General features: G+C 41.6%; 1 protein-coding gene across 2 annotated transcripts in view; it reads left to right on the top strand.

Annotated features, from left to right (window-relative positions):
* Window positions 1–17,352, top strand: part of LNX1 (ligand of numb-protein X 1) — a 161,973-nt gene that overhangs the window by 142,844 nt on the left and 1,777 nt on the right. For both annotated transcript variants that reach the window (XM_056558069.1, XM_056558060.1), the window contains one exon: window positions 13,863–14,021. In XM_056558069.1, coding sequence (XP_056414044.1) covers window positions 13,863–14,021 — 159 coding nt within the window. The remainder of the gene's footprint in view (window positions 1–13,862; window positions 14,022–17,352) is intronic.

The raw sequence follows: 17,352 nt of genomic DNA, 5'->3' as shown, positions 1-17,352 counted from the left end.
AGGCTTGCCTGACTGGACTGGGAGGGGGGGAGAGGCACTTCTTATGGCAGGCAGAGTCCATAAAGACCTTAGGGAGACCGGATACAGGGGGAACCACAGGGTCACGGCAGGGAGTACTGGGAACCGGTTTAAGGCAGTCCTTGAAGCAAGAGGTACCCCAGCTCTTGATCTCCCCTGTGGACCAATCCAGGGTTGGGGAATGGTGTTGAAGCCAGGGAAGTCCAAGGAGAATTTCGGAAGTGCAATTGGAGAGGACCAAAAACTCAATTTTTTCGTGATGAGGTCCGATGCACATTAGGAGGGGCTCCGTGCGGTAACGCACGGTGCAATCCAACCTGACTCCGTTGACCGCGGAAATGTGGAGTGGCTTGACGAGACGGGTCACCGGGATGTGGAATTTATTCACCAAGGACTCCCGAATAAAATTCCCAGAAGCACCAGAGTCCAGGCAGGCCACGGCTGAGAGGGAAGAGTTGGCTGAAGGAGAAATCCGTACAGGCACCGTGAGACGTGGAGAAGCCGACTTAGCATCAAGAGACGCCACACCCACGAGAGCTGGGTGCGAGCGTGCGTTTCCCAGACGTGGAGGACGGATAGGGCAATCCACCAAAAAATGTTCGGTACTGGCACAGTACAGACAAAGATTCTCTTCCCTACGGCGATTCCTCTCTTCCAGGGTCAGGCGAGACCGATCCACTTGCATGGCCTCCTCGGCGGGAGGCCTAGGCGCAGATTGCAATGGAGACTGTGGGAGAGGTGTCCAGAGATCTAAGTCTTTTTCCTGGCGGAGCTCTTGATGCCTCTCAGAAAAACGCATGTCAATGCGAGTGGCTAGATGAATGAGTTCATGCAGGTTAGCAGGAGTTTCTCGTGCGGCCAGAACATCTTTAATGTTGCTGGATAGGCCTTTTTTAAAGGTCGCGCAGAGGGCCTCATTATTCCAGGAAAGTTCAGAAGCAAGAGTACGGAATTGTATGGCGTACTCGCCAACGGAAGAATTACCCTGGACCAGGTTCAGCAGGGCAGTCTCAGCAGAAGAGGCTCGGGCAGGTTCCTCAAAGACACTTCGAATTTCCGAGAAGAAGGAGTGTACAGAGGCAGTGACGGGGTCATTGCGGTCCCAGAGCGGTGTGGCCCATGACAGGGCTTTTCCAGACAGAAGGCTGACTACGAAAGCCACCTTAGACCTTTCAGTAGGAAACTGGTCCGACATCATCTCCAAGTGCAGGGAACATTGCGAAAGAAAGCCACGGCAAAATTTAGAGTCCCCATCAAATTTATCCGGCAAGGACAAGCGGAGGCTAGGAGTGGTCACTCGCTGCGGAAGGGGTGCAGGAGCTGGCGGAGGAGATGGTTGCTGCTGTAGCAGAGGCAGAAGTTGCGACTGAAGTTGTTGCACAATGGTGGACACTTCCGACAGCTGGTGGGTTAGATGGGCGATCTGTCGGGATTGCTGGGCGACCACCGTGGTGAGATCAGAGATATAAGGCAGGGGAACCTCAGCGGGATCCATGGCCGGATCTACTGTCACGATGCCGGCTGGCAGGAGGTGGATCCTCTGTGCCAGAGAGGGATTGGCGTGGACCGTGCTAGTGGACCGGTTCTAAGTCACTACTGGTTTTCACCAGAGCCCGCCGCAAAGCGGGATGGTCTTGCTGCGGCGGTAGTGACCAGGTCGTATCCACTAGCAACGGCTCAACCTCTCTGACTGCTGAAGATAGGCGCGGTACAAGGGAGTAGACAGAAGCAGGGTCGGACGTAGCAGAAGGTCGGGGCAGGCAGCAAGGATCGTAGTCAATAAGGAATAGCAGGAGGTCAAGTACACAGTATGGACAAACACAGTAACGCTTTCACTAGGCACAAGGGCGACAAGATCCGGCAGGGGAGTGCAGGGGCAGAGATCAGATATAGTCTGGGAGCAGGTGGAAGCCAATTAAGCTAATTGGGCCAGGCACCAATCATTGGTGCACTGGCCCTTTAAGTCTCAGGGAGCTGGCGCGCGCGCGCCCTAGAGAGCGGAGCCGCGTGCGCCAGCAGATGACAGCAGGGGACGGGAACGGGTAAGTGACCTGGGATGCGATTCACGAGCGGGCGCGTCCCGCTGTGCGAATCGCATCCCCGACGGCCATGACAGTGCAGCGCTCCCGGTCAGCGGGACCGACCGGGGCGCTGCGGAGAGAGAGACGCCGTACGCGCTCCGGGGAGGAGCGGGGACCCGGAGCGCTAGGCGTAACACTGAGATATCCTGTTCTGTAGAGAAAACTTTATATAAATAAGACAGAATAAGTAATTCACAATGGATAATAGTCAGATCTCTTCCTCCCTGCACATTGTCCTTTGCACAGGTCACAGAGCGTGCCACAAAACATTTCTACTCTAGTGTATAGGGCCTGAACCAGTCCACTGTTCCTATAGTAAAGCATAATGCATATCTTGTTGAAAATGGAAGACATGGCATAATGCTGCATCGCATCGTTACACACCAACAGTGCTGTCTCCGATATGGCTGACATTCCAAGTCATGTTTTTAAGGTTCTTTCATGTGTCAGACATTGATTAACAGGGTAGCTACCTGTAGGTGGTACTAGAGAACCCATTTTCTTCATTTTAGAGGAACATATTGTGTGTATGACTCTTTTTCCCATCTGGATCTCTGCCAGCAAATTCTGAATATTTAAGAGAATATTAGTGAATTATTTAACCTATACTTAAAGGGGTACTCTGCCCCTAGACATCTTATCCCCCATCCAAAGGATAGGAGATAAGATATCTGATCTCGGGTGTCCCGCCGCTGGGGACCCCCACGAACTTGGCTGCGGCACCCCAGACATCTGGTGCACAGAGCAAACTTTGCTCCGTGCCGGATGACTGTCAAAGCGGGGCGGAGGCTCATGATGTCACGGTCACGCCCCGCTTGTGATGTCATGGCCACGCCCCTCAATGCAAGTTAATGCCACATCAGTCACGCCCCCTCCCATAGACTTGCTTTGAGGGGGTGTGGCCATGACATCATGAGTGGGCCGTGGCCATGACGTCACGAGCCTCCGACCCTGCACCCAACACTCTAAATGAGGAAAGAAAAACCTCAATTAGATGTACAAAACAGATTTACTGCAGAAATTCTCAAAAACTTCAAAAAAAAAAAAAAACAAGCATTGGTAGCTAGGAGTAATGCTATATTTTATGATGATAGCAGAAAAATATAGATATTAAATGTATCATAATGCCCAGATAAAGTCTGTAGTGTGTCTGAAAGAGCCTAAATAGAGGAGAGGGGATACCATAGGAAATAATAAATATGGATAAACTGTATAGTACCCAAGTCTCTGTTGAGTCTCCAAAGGATATGGTCATAAAATGGGTGAAAAGCATTGGCCACCCCTATTGTTAGTTTTTCATTCATCCCTGGTGACAAGACTTTTAGTGCAGTGACACCGATGATGGGTAACACTAGTAGCTGTACCAAAACAAATACATAAAGCTTAGATATTTACCCATTAACCAATTGGGAAGATATGCAGCGGTCTAGCTCAGTGAATGCAGTACTTGTTCTGCTAAGCCCCCATAGCTTCCAATAGGGATTAACTAGTTAACTGCTTATGAAGTAAGTGAAACTTGAGTGCTTTGGGCTTTGTCGCATTGTGAGAAACATTTCCTATGAAAGTCAGAGACAAGGACAATCTATTATTTCATTCTACCTTCCCTCTCCTTCAGAGTTAGTTTTTTTTATTATTGTGATGATATGATACTTGTCTATGAGAGCCATTTTAGTTGCAATTCTAAAATTGTGACATATGTTTTTGTAGTTTACTCTAAGTGCTGATGTTTATTCATCCGCATCACAGGAAAAACAACTGTGCCTACTTCATGTCAGTAACCAGCAACATTTAAGGGAAGGATGATACAGAAAAACATAATTCAGGATAGCATGTAAGAGCAATGTATACAAAACTACAAAAATAAAACCCAAGAAAATAAAGCAGGTATTGTTACATGAAGGATGGAGAAGGCAGTGTAAAGTAGTGACACAAATATGCTACATAAGGATCCAGTCAATAAGCATAAACACAAAAGCTGTCCATAAGAAGGAGACATAACAAACAAATCTTCCTGGACCCACATATGATTATTGTAAATAACTTAGTGGACGCATCCAGTACATAAGAATCATACTGGATTTTTACCTGCAGAGGATAGATGTAACACATACCAATGAGATGACTAGTCCATCAGCCACCTGATAAGACCCTGGACATGGACAAGTGCACTGACTGGTGTTCCTGGTACCCCAAAAAGGTAACGAAAACCTTAAGACAGCTCCACATGGGTCAGCTGTGGTTCCAACTTGTAGATACCATTAACTATTGTGAATGGCCTGATCCAATGTTATCTATATATTGGTGTCCTGTTTCATTATATTCCTGTTTGATCATTTTGAGGAGACTGCTACAAAGGTTTCTCTACAGAACAGGAAGTGTTAGCTTATTCCTAGACTTAGTGACCAGAGTAAAAAACTGCAATATTTCAGAATTATTTCATAATATAGATAGTAAAATGTATTACACAATTAGAAAACAAAAATTTGAAATAAAACTTCTAAATTTGTTAAACATAAAAGCTGATTTAAACAATAAGTCATTTTCTGATGACACGTCCCCTTTTAGGGGTACCAGAATGACAACCGCAGTCAAGTATACTGTAAGGATCCTCTGGTAGACTTAACCTCTTACACAATAAGGTTTAAGAATCTTTAAAAGCACTTAAAGGGATACTCCACTGGATTTTTTTTTTTCTTAATCAACTGGTGCCAGAAAGTTAAACAGATTTGTAAATTACTTCTATTAAAAAATCTTAATCCTTCAAGCACTTATCAGCTGCTGTATGATCAACAGGAAGATATTTTTCTTTTTGAATTTTCCTTTCTGCCTGACCACTGACCACAGTACTCTCTGCTGACACATCTGCCCATTTTAGGAACTGTCCAGAGCAGGAGAGGTTTTCTATGGGGATTTGCTCCTACTTTGGACTGTTCCTAAAATGGACAGAGGTGTCAGACAGAAAAGGAAATTCAAAAATAAAAGAACTTCCTGTGGATCATACAGCAGCTGATAAGTACTGGAAGGATTAAGATTTTTTAATACAAGTAATTTACAAGCCTGTTTAACTTTCTGGCATCAGTTGATAAAAAAAATGTTTTTCAGTGGATTACCCCTTTAACATAGCAGTTCAAAAATTAAAAAAGAAAAAGGACATATGACGGGATATATGATTAGCAATAATAATAAGATGTTGAACTAATGTAGACTTAATGAAGACATCTAACATTATCTGCAACTATTTTTAAAACTGCATGGTACTTTTTAATTTCCTACATTTAAGCATTCCCTTTTAATTTTGATCATTAATGTTTCCCATTATTAACTTTCATTCTTTTTAGAGCTCCATTACAACCAGTTGTTTGTTCATGTGTGCACCGAGTTCAGCTTCTTATCTCATAATTAGAAAAAATCATATTGGACTTATTATACTTGCTGAACATCCAAGTTATTAGAAATTTCTGTTCCTACAAATAATTAACTTTCTCTATTCGTTTAGTTACTAGTGAACTCTTAAAGGTGTTGTCAAGATACTTTTTTCCATACTTTATTGTGCTCAAAATGGGGTAAAAAAAAAAAAATACTCACCATCCTGTAATCCCCCTTCTGCTGCTGTTCTGACGAGGCCGTTCCCTGCTGCTGCTGTTCTGATGAGGCTGTTCCCTGCTGCTGCTGTTCTGACGAGGCCATTCCCTGCTGCTGCTGTTCTGACGAGGCTGTTCCCTGCTGCTGCTGTTCTGACGAGGCCGTTCCCTGCTACTGAAACTTTTTTCTCTCTATCCCAACACTTAAAAAGTGTCCACCTAGCTAGTCATTGCAGGGGTGAACTACCTCAGGTAGTGACGACTGGCTGAGCAAGTACTTCCTGTGTGTTTAGAAGGAGAACAGAAAGTGCTCAGCATCAGGGCCTAAAACTTTTGGAACAGCAGCAGGATTTTTTAATCTTTTTTACCCCACCTTGAGCACCATTAAATATAAAAAAGTATATATATTTTAAGCTCTGTCCTTCTGTGTGTTATTTCTGTCATAAATGAGAACCACAAAGCAGTTCTGTATCCATCGCACTGATGCAGCTCCTTAACTGGGGTCCACCTTTTCAGGCAGGGGCCAGACACAAGTGTGAACCCAACCTAAAAATAAAATTATATTATTTGTGATATTTACACCTCTTTTATAGCAGAGAGCAAACTATTATTTTATGTTATACGCACTTTCATCTGGGTTACAGTGGACTGTTGGATGGGGTGTCGGCTGTGAAAATGTGATATTACATTGGGACATGGGCTTCCACAAGGTTCTCCTATTCTCCATGGACTGGCACAGTGTAGACGGTATCAGTTCCCCTGGGCACACCCTGTTAAGTGTCTAGCTGACTGGTATATCGGGTGTCCTTGGTATTGTGGGGCAATCATCAAGCCAGACACTGAAAAAGTCTCTTCTGGACAATATGGTAGGCACAGTCTTTTATAATAATTAACATGTATGTCTATAGCAAGTTGTCACCACTCTGGAGGAAAGGTAGAATACTGGGGTGCCAGAAACTTTTTAACTTCACTCAACGGCACACTACAGCACTAGTCCTGAATTATTTTCTTTGAGGAGGGTATTTACTACAACTGTTTGGCTCCCTGTGAATCCACAAAAGGTGTTTACTCACTTTGGTGTTGCATTGCCCACTGAGAGCTGTAGATTTCTGAAGAAGTATAGCTGGGGTAGCCACTTGGAATCTAGGCTCGTTGGGTAGCTATGAGGCCCAGATTCAACTTCTCCCCACAGTATCTCTTGGTTTATTCTATTTTCTCTCCTTCATACTCCATATTTCTTCCCTCAGGATAGGATTATGATAGTACTCCAGGATATAATAAAATTTCCACAGAAGCTGTTCGCTGTACTCTAAGGAGGGAGATAGGATACCCTTCTTTCTTCATCACTCTACACTAAGCTGCATCGAATTCCTTTTTCTCGGAGGTGGAGACAAAAAAAAAGCTCCACCACACTTTAGAATAGTCCCAGTAAAAGTATATCGGCTTAAGTACATTGTATGGGTTCAACCCTTACTTACAGCCTTGAACGGGTATAACAGCGGTATTATGTTGTAAATAAAAATAGTACAAAAAGAAAGAAAAACACATGAAAGCAATGGCATTGCAAATCACCATTCAAACTATCCTGAAGGGTACACAGTGGGACACTACACAGGGAACCACTTAACCTATGGCAAATCCTGATTACATTTTCTGGATATATCATAACAGTAAGCAATGTACATATTTGACATTTCTTTGTCATTTATCATTTTTTTATGTTAGTTTTAGCAAGAAGTTGACATGAAATCATTGTGAACCTGAAGGGTTTATGCTCAATTAATGAACTAACACAAACCTTATACTGTGTGAATTGTTGTCATCTTTTTTTATTTTATCATCACCAAATGTTCCTGACTCATTCTGGTGCCTGGTGACCTTGAGTGTTAACTCATGTGACCTTGCAGGCCTCAGATTCCACATCTGGAATTCCTTTCAGTGTTCCTGCCAAAATGCACATTAAAGTCTGAAGCAAGTCATTGCTCCACAACCCTAACTCATCATCCCCCCTTTTACATGCATCTTTTAGGGGCCTATTATTAAGGTTTTCCAGGCTGTAAAAGTGGTGTCCCGATTTTACGGAAAAGTTACAAGTTGCTTTTGCTGGAAGGATTTTAATTCACATTATACATGTATTATCTGTACATTGCTGGTCTTGCTACTTTGACAAACAATAGCTTAGCCTGTCTGGGTGTCATAACATACGGAGGAGCCTTTTACTACAGGGATGTCCTAGAGCTCTTAGCCTCAGAGCTCATTTATGTTTCTTGCTGCCTGCGCCAGGTTCTCCTGGAAAAGAGCTTGTGCATTTAGTAGGAAACATGAAACTTTTTATGGCGTATCAGTTTATAATTATTACCATAGAGATTTTCCCTTTTCCAGATGCACTTTAGCCTCCAATAATGAAAAGTTGATCCAAAGTGAAATTGTAAAAATTATTTATTCAACCATTATTATATAATACCATCATATTCCACAGATATGTAAAATATACTTAAAGTGTGCCTACAATTATCAACCAATTGTGCAGTGAAAGATACAAAACTTTGTAATATATCTTATTACTGAGAAATTAATCTTTCTCCATCTATCAAACTCCTCTTCTCATCTCCTTGTCCTACATTATTCTTTTACTTTAAAAAAATTGCTATAAAAATTTGTCAAATTGGAGCAGGGAGAATACAGACTTTCAGCTTCACTGAGAGATCAGATAAAAGCCATTGCCCATTGACGTTTATGGAGAAAGGAGGGGAAGGAGGAGGAGCTGCTGCAGAGACATGTGCACACAGAAAGACACTGCTGCTGCTTCTAGCGAGTGTTCTGTCTCAAACCTGGAGAATAATGTTGAATATATATGCTATATAATGTCATCCATGCTTAATTAAGCAGTGTATGTGTTGTTGTTTTTTTTTTTTTTTTTTGCAGCTGCTCCCTTCTCCTCCTCCCCCTTCCCTCTAAATAGACTTTGAAGGACAGCAGCTGTAACTTGATCTCTCAGTGAAGCAGAAAATCTGTCTTATACAAATTATGTTAGGGAGACATCAGTGCAGGAGGCATGGGGAGGAGGAGAGGAGTCTGAACTGGAAAAATAAACTTTTATGTAAAAATAAATATTACCTTTCTTGATCGTAATAGTAGGTACACTTTACACTTTTCATCTTCTGCTAAAACTCATGCACATGTGTGCAAGAAGCCTGTGTGATGGGGAATGGTCCCTGTGCCACTGTATTAATGACCAATAGGTACTCTGTGTGCTTCTGTATGCTGCTACTGCATAGCACTGTATTGTATGTTCCCCTAGATTAACACTTCAGGAAAGAGGTTCAACTACTATAACTACTTTCTAATTACATTAAAGGGGTACTCCACTAGCCAACATTCAGAACATTTAGTTCCGAACACTGTGTGCGTGCTGTGGTGGTCGGCCATGCCCCCTCCCATAGACTTGCATTGAGGGTGTGTGGCGTGACATCACCAGGGGGCGTGGTTGACCCCCACAGCACGCACACAGTGTTCGGAACTAAATGTTCCGAACGTTGGCCAGTGGAGTACCCCTTTAATTATATATTTTAAATTTGTAGAAATTTCTAGGTGCCAGGGACATAATGTAAAATCCTGTCATTTTTTTTAAGCATTATCATTATTAATAGTAATAATATATCTGGAATTCTTTCATAGATAGTCATGTCTGAAACTGATTCATATGCCAAGCTCATATTCAGATTTTTGACAGTGCTGCAACCCAATTCACTTGTGGCCAGCGAGAGGTTTGTTTTTAAGGTGCCTTTGCCTGCAGCTAGACCTCACATTGCTATTAATATTCATCTCCTGTACTGTTTTATGTCTTCAGAGTCCATGGATAGATCAATGTTCTCTTCCACTGGCCCCAAGCTGTCAGGAATCATTATCGCCTGTGTTCAGTAGTTACTTGCACTGTAGCTGAGATTTCTATGGAACTCACCTCACAGACACACATTGAGACCATGAACTTCTTAATAGCTCAGGCTAGGAGTAAACAAGTAACTGGATCACATTTATCTTTAAAACCTTTAGTAGATGTTCTGTAATATCAACCAATCTACACTTATATTTCAAAATATATGTCTATTACTTTACCATATTTGACTCTGTGGCTATGCACATGCATAAATAGCAGCAAATTTAGCAGCAGAATTAAACAGCATTAGCAGTAGTTCCACCAGTCATGGCGTTTCAGGGGCGGACCCCCTTATTCATGCGCGAATAAGGGGGTCCGCCCCTGAAATGTTGTGCCATGACTGGTGGAACTACTGCTAATGCTGTTTAATTCTGCTGCTAAATATGCTGCTATTTAGTCTTTTCAAGACGATCTGAAGTGCAATATGAATAAAATGAAAAAGGAAAAATAAATCATGAAGAGTTTTCCAAAGAAACCGTGAGTTATGATTTAATCTTTCACTCACTTTCATTATTACATATCGCGTGCGACCAGCATTTGTTTGCCCTACACACGTGTTTGATTGAAATATACCTATAGCATACATGATAAAATGCTCAGTATCCATCAAGAGCATAAAAAACATGTCTGATATATAAGCCATAAGACTGCAGCTTGTACTTTTTGATATTGATGTTATTCAATATTTCATTAAATTTACTGAAAGCATCTGGGCAAACTCTGTGGCCATGTGGACAGACCAGGGACCAGATAGGTTCTTAGCACTTTATTAATCCCTAATGTTCGTGACGCCAGAGTGTTTTTTATTTTTGTTACCGGAACCACCCAAACAGTATCTTCGCTATTCCAATAGCTAGGCAGTGAAAATGAGAGTCCACAACCAGGTTATGGTTTAACAGAGGCTTTACTGAGGTCAGATAGGTGTTATTATCTTCACAGCTTGGCCAGAATCCCAGAGAGGTGGCCAGGAACACAGAAGGACCTTGCAGCTTGCTGGGACCAATTATACTTGTACTAGACTTTAGATAATTGACTTGAGGCTTGACTAGACTGTAGATAGTGACAGCAGTCATAGACTTGACTTACTGGAATGACTGTAGATTTGAGGCCTTCCAAGGTACTGGACACTAGCACTGAGATATCTCATGTGTGCTGGTCTCAGTAAAGTGATGATGGTACAAGAGAGATAATTCTAATGGCCTCCCCCTTATATAGAGGAGGGCTGAGCCAAAACCCATTGGTCAAGCTGTGGGTCCTGTGTTAAACTGGTGCCCTCTGGGTAACATGTGATAACATAAACATAACATGTGACATTTCAAAGGCCCTTTAGACATTTACTGAAGTCCTCCAAAGGTCCTTTATACTGATTATACATTGACATACTGACTATAATCCTATTACATTAAATAACACTATAACAACAGCAGGGGAGACACTACAGGAGAGCCCCAAAGTCACTGAGGGAGTCAACCTGACAAGGCCTAAGTGTAGTGCAGGACCATGTCCTGTACTAGGACATCACATTTGCACCTTTTTAGAAATTTCTTTTTTGGCTACTTGTGAAGCTGGTTCTGTGAATGACAATTATTGAATGAATGAACATTTTTGTGTAATGATCTCATTTACAAAAATCCTTTCCAAGTATGCAGGGAGTATGAAGTAAAGGAACTGTTACTTACGTCTGCAAATAAATATGTTTCACTCTGTTAAGATATGTGTAGAGTAATACTACTATTATTAATAGTATGACGACTACTACTACTACTACTGTGTTAATAATATAAAATAATATTATTAAAGGGAACCTGTCATCACCTTTAAGTCAGGGTTGTTCCCGGTGGCTTTTCCCCGACAACAAACCTCTGATTCAATATAGGAAGAGATCTATCAATCAGCAGGATAGACAGAAGCAACCTGGGACCACCCCAATGAGTCTAGGTACAGGCTGCATGAAAGTGATGACAGGTTCCCTTTAATAGTTATAGAGCCGTATCAGATTCTGAAGTGGTTTTTGAAAGCTGTTAAAATTGCTTTTATGAGATAAATATACCAGTAAAATAATGTCTTATTATTACAGTGATTTATTTATAACTGAGATGAATGGTACAAATTTGTAATAGAGCCTCCACAGCCTTCTAAGAGCCCACACTATATGCCTATGGGCCTCCAGTTCCATGTGTTGGCACATAGAGATTTTTCTCATGGCAGGGAATGCTCCACTGCATGCCTTAAAGGGAACCTGTTATTTGTTTCATACTGCCGGACCACGGCCAGTAACAAACAATGACAGGCTTTTCTATGAAAATGATCTGGGATTCACTATGAGCAGCTGTGCAATTTCAGAGTCATCATAGTTTTATTTTCGACCGAGAAGGGGGCTCTGAGTCTTCTGGGTGGTCCACAGTCTATGTATTTGTATAGAGGTGGAGATCTGTCAGTCAGGGCCGAGGACCACTTGGACAACTCGTAGCCCTGTTCCTAGCTGAAGATAAAACTAGAATTAATGTGAATCACAGATCATTTTGATGGGGAAGCCTGTTACTGTTTCATGCTGCCCGTGATTTGGTCCCCTTTTAGGCTGGTGTTACACACCTTTGGCGTTTTTTTTTGGACTAATTCACTGCAGATAGAGATTAGGCTGCATTAACATCACGTTTGGGGCATCCAGCATCCGGATCCGGCCGGGAAATTTCAAGATCCTGCTGTATCCCTGCCGGAAACCGTGCCATACCCCATACATTTCAACGAGGTGACAGGAGTAAGCTAAAGACTTCAGTCGGCTAATTTTTCCCCCATATTGTTTTTTTTTAACTAGACTGAAAACTGTAGTCTGCTGCGCTTTTCAGTCCGGTTCAAAAACCTGATGAGGTGGGAAATTGAGCCAACCAAAGTCTCTAACTGACTCCTGTAAACTCATTAAAATGAATGGGTTATGGCAGAAGTCTGGCAGGAATACGACAGGAGGCGGTTTCCTTGCTGAATCTGGCTGCTTTATGCACCAAACGTGATGTAAATGCAGCCTTGGTAGGAAGTCAATAAGAAAATAGAAGATTTTGTATCTACCATGGTTTTTTGTGTTTTTTTCTTCACTTTAGATGTTTTTGGCTCATTGGAAGTTTTTCCAAATTTAACGCTCTACGTGTGACTTTTTTTCCCCATAGACCTCCAGAGGTATTTTCACAGTTCATGTGGGTCAGTTTGCATAACAATTTACTGCCACCAAAGAAGCCACAAGAAATGCTTGTTTTATGTCTGATTTTTGATTCAAACAAAAAATTCTACAAAATTTTACAACTAGAAAATACAATTAGAAGATAGATCGAAGACAAATACCTGGTACCACATATTATAAACAGCTGTTAATGGTTCTCTTGGGCACATTTTTAGTAGAATCCTTTAATCCTTTAATCATTGACCTTTTATTGCTCTCTAGTCCTAAGACCTAGTATTTCCTCTCCACGCATGTATTTATATATTTTTTTATTTCTGATTAAAATTTCCTACTCTTAAATTGTGAGTACAATTAAGATAATCTAAGGCCAAAAGGATGGTAAAACAGACATAGCTATGTACTGAGTGCCTTGGTTGATAAGGTTCACTTCATACATACATTTTATGTGTTTTGTTTTTTGATTTTCGTGTGTGCTTTACTAGTGGATGGCTTTTTGTCTGTCGTTTTTTTTAAGCATTTTAATGTTCTATATTCTATATTTAATATACATCATAGAAAACCAACCTAGCTCCAGTTTCCGACAATAGTGATTAAGATTTTGCCTAACTGCAGGTCTAATGACCCGTAATGAAAGCTTTATAGGGATCTTGTGGTTGGGCCAAAACTTGCAGAAATGCATCTGAAATCTGTCTTAGGGTACGTTCCCACATGCCGTATTTTGCTGCGTATTTGCTGCTGCGTATTTTCTTTCCCATTGAAGTCAATGGCTAGCAAAATACGCAGCTGATTTTGCTACCCATTGACTTCAATGAGAAAGAAAACAAGCAGCAGCAAATACGCAGCAAAATACGGCACGTGAGAATGTGCCCTTACACTGATATCTAGTCGCATTGGAGGTGGCTAAATAACTCTGGGCTGACAACTGAGTTGATGTGTAATAGAGGAAGACAGTCATTAAACAAGTGAATACACTTAATATTAGGACGTGTGATCCAAAGCAAACAATAAGACAATTGAAAGAGGATTTTGGGCGATTAAGAGATGAATAAACGCTTCCATTTCTCTGTGTTTAGGTATTTACACAGCTGCAGAGAAATCGTGCTGAGGAGGAATACAGCAGGGAGCCTGGGCTTTAGCTTTGTAGGAGGTTCGGAGGATTGCAACCAGAACAAGCCATTCTTTATTAAATCCATACTGGAGGGCACCCCTGCTTACAACGACGGAAGAATAAGGTAAAATCACCTTTTCATTCAAACTAATATCAGATACAGTAGCATTGTTCATTTTTAGTTTATTAATGTTGTAACAGAGGAAAAACAATGGTTAAACAATTAGACTGAGCAATGTAGAGTGACACTACTTCATGGGAGTCAAAAGTCACAATTACGGATATAAAGTTATATTATTTTAGGTAAGGTTCTTAACATGTAATATTCATAATAATTTGAGGAAGAAGAGAGGGAGAGGAAGTGATAAGGGTTTAAGCAGGGTTTAAAGGGGTACTCCGTTCCCTTGCTTTCGGTGCTCCGCTCCCCAGCGCCTGGAAGTAATTGTTCCGAACGGTGTGTGTGCGGGCTTGCATGTTTAGGGCCGCCCCTCTTGACGTCACGCCCGCCCCCTCGTGACATCACGCCTGCCCCCTCAACAAAAGTCTATGGGAAGGGGGTGCGACGTCGCGCCCCCTTCCCATTGACTTTCGTTGAGAGGGCGGGTGTGACATCACTAGGGGTCAGGCGTGACGTCAAGAGGGGCGGCCATGAACACGCAAGCCCGCACACACATCGTTCGAAACAATAACTTCCGGATGCTGGGGAGCGGAGCTCCGAAAGCAAGGGAACGGAGTACCCCTAATAAGGAAAGAATGAATGACCCAAATGTAAGTGCACAGGAGGAAAAAAAAGAGTGCAGATCACGTTGGGAGATTTATCAAAACCTGTGCAAAGGAAAAGTTGCCCATAGCAACCAATCAGATTGCTTATTTCATTTTACAGAGGCCTTGTTAAGAATGAAAGAATTGAGCTGATTGGTTGCTATGAACAACTGGGCACTTTTCCTCTGGACAGGTCTTGATAAATCTCCCCATTTGCTTATAAAATCGGGGATGTTTTAATGTTCCTGGAACACACTGTTTTTCAGTGCAATAATATGGGGGCTATTGGGAAATAACTTTACTAACATTGTAGATATTTGTTAAAGGGAATCTATCACTGGGTAATGGTCCCTTTCAAATTTAAGGTTTGTATAATGTGCATAATGGCCTCTTAAAGTCTAAACGTAGTGAGTTCTCCCTTCCCTTTATATAGGGATACATAAAGACACAAGATTCCTGCCAGTCAAAGTAAAACTGCAACTACTCCACAACTTTAGTGGTAAAACAAGTCACAAGTGACCTCACAACCATTGCAGATAATCCAGCATGCCAGAAATGATGCCGTAGTTACACGTATCTGTTTTTATTTCATTACTGCAATTGTTCTGTTGCTTGTGGACAACACTGTGTCACCATGCCATATACTCATATATATACGCCATATACTGAACGGACAATGTGTCCACTGTAAATCCTTTCTCAGGATTCCATGCTAAACACCTACAAAGAACACCATGACTCACTTATATTACACTATTCAATTTTCCTTATTTTCTGGTTACAGGAATTAAGGCTGAAATAATTATTTGCATAGAAACCAAACCCAGCGAGTATTGGTTAATTTAAAGCATTTGATAATAATTATGAAATGGCAATTGCAAAGAAGAGTAATATAGCATTATGTTCTTAGAGAAATGGACCATTACAGAAGACAGTCCTGGAACTACATGTCCATAGAACTAATATTTATAGAGAACCATCAAGTGATTGTGTATTAATCATTGGCAGATGATGACTGGCGCTCATAATGGATTAGGGATTTAACTCTATATGACAGACAATTAAAGGGGTACTCCAGGGAACTAAACCCATAGCCCATCCTTTCCCTAACACCAAGCTATGTATTTCTCTAAATATCATTCATTAGCTAAATAGAGCAGTTTTCCTCTTTCAGCTGTCACATGCAGCAAATGAGAAAAAAACATAATTTTAGATCCACTTTGTCTCCTCAGTGAGACCTAGCCCCCTCCCTTCAAGACACCACCACCTGATTCCTGTCTGATTTCTGTTTGGTCTAGAGCTCTGGCTGTACAGCCACACCTCCCCTCCCTCTCCCCTCCCTGTGTGAGGAGCTTGTGAGCTGTGAGAGAAAACAAGTGAAGATTCTCAGTCACAAATGAGCACATAGCTGTTGTTTTTCTGCTGAAAATCTAATCATTGACTTCTGCTATTCAGAGCACAGCATGATTTATTGCTGGGGGAAGGATAGTCTGATAGAAAAGACATGTACAGTGTATGAGTTGCAATGTGAACATGCACACAGATAGTGAAAGCAGTTGGCTGGCAGCCATTACACAGAGCTGCACTGACTTCTGGGAGTTGTAGTCTGTGCTGCAAACAAGGAAAAGGTATTTATGAGACATCAAGGGCCAAAGGAGCAAAAAAAAACAAAAAAAACAAATGGATAACTACAGAGGACACAGAACAGGTATTGTGGTGGCTTTGGGGCATTTTTATTTTTCTTAACTTCCCTGGATTACCCCTTTAATAGGCGCTCAGTACATCACTGTCCAAGTTGTATGGCTTTGTACTAAGGTGTCTATAGACTTCTTTGGGGCCCTTCTGTACCTGCCTATGCCTTAGATTTCATAATAAGAAATATGGCATTGGTTGACAGAAAAAAAGATCTTCCCATTCTTCATTAGATACTGTATTATAGCAGTATATACCTTAGAATCAATATTAATAAATAGGGCACCACATTGAGCACTATATGGCACATTGAACCTTAAAGGAGTTGTTTATACAGTAAATAGGCTTAAGTTGCCCATACATATTTAACAGCTTTACTCCGTGTGAACGCACCCTTAAATGGATCAGTTTGGACAACTTAAATGTAAAGTGTATAGCCAGCTTATGTTAAAAATGGTATCCAGCTGTTAAAATGGATTAGCATCAATATTAAAGGGTCCAGAAAGTTAAACAGATTTGTAAATTACTTCTATAAAAAAATCTTAATCCTTTCAGTACTTATGAGCTTCTGAAGTTAAGGTTGTTCTTTTCTGTCTAAATCCTCTCTGATGACACCTGTCTTGGGAAACGCCCAGTTTAGAAGCAAATCCCCATAGCAAACCTCTTCTAAACTGGGCGTTTCCCGAGACAGGTGTCATCAGAGAGGATTTAGACAGAAAAGAACAACCTTAACTTCAGAAGCTCATAAGTACTGAAAGGATTAAGATTTTTTAATAGAAGTAATTTACAAATCTGTTTAACTTTCTAGAGCCAGTTGATATATATAAAAAAGTTTTTTTCCTGGAATTCCCCTTTAAATTGGAGGGAGTCTGAATTGTGGCACCACTGCTGACCAGCAGAAGAAGCTGGGGCTCTCATGCAATCCCTGCAGCCGCTTTGATGTTTATACCAGCTGCGCAGCCATTTATGCTTGCAAGCGCTCTTCTATGTGAACTGGCTGT

Source organism: Hyla sarda, chromosome 1 (assembly GCF_029499605.1).
Source record: "Hyla sarda isolate aHylSar1 chromosome 1, aHylSar1.hap1, whole genome shotgun sequence".
NCBI classification, from domain to species: Eukaryota; Metazoa; Chordata; class Amphibia; order Anura; family Hylidae; genus Hyla; species Hyla sarda.
Note: the sequence above shows the minus strand (reverse complement) of the source record. Positions and strands in the feature narration are given on the sequence as shown.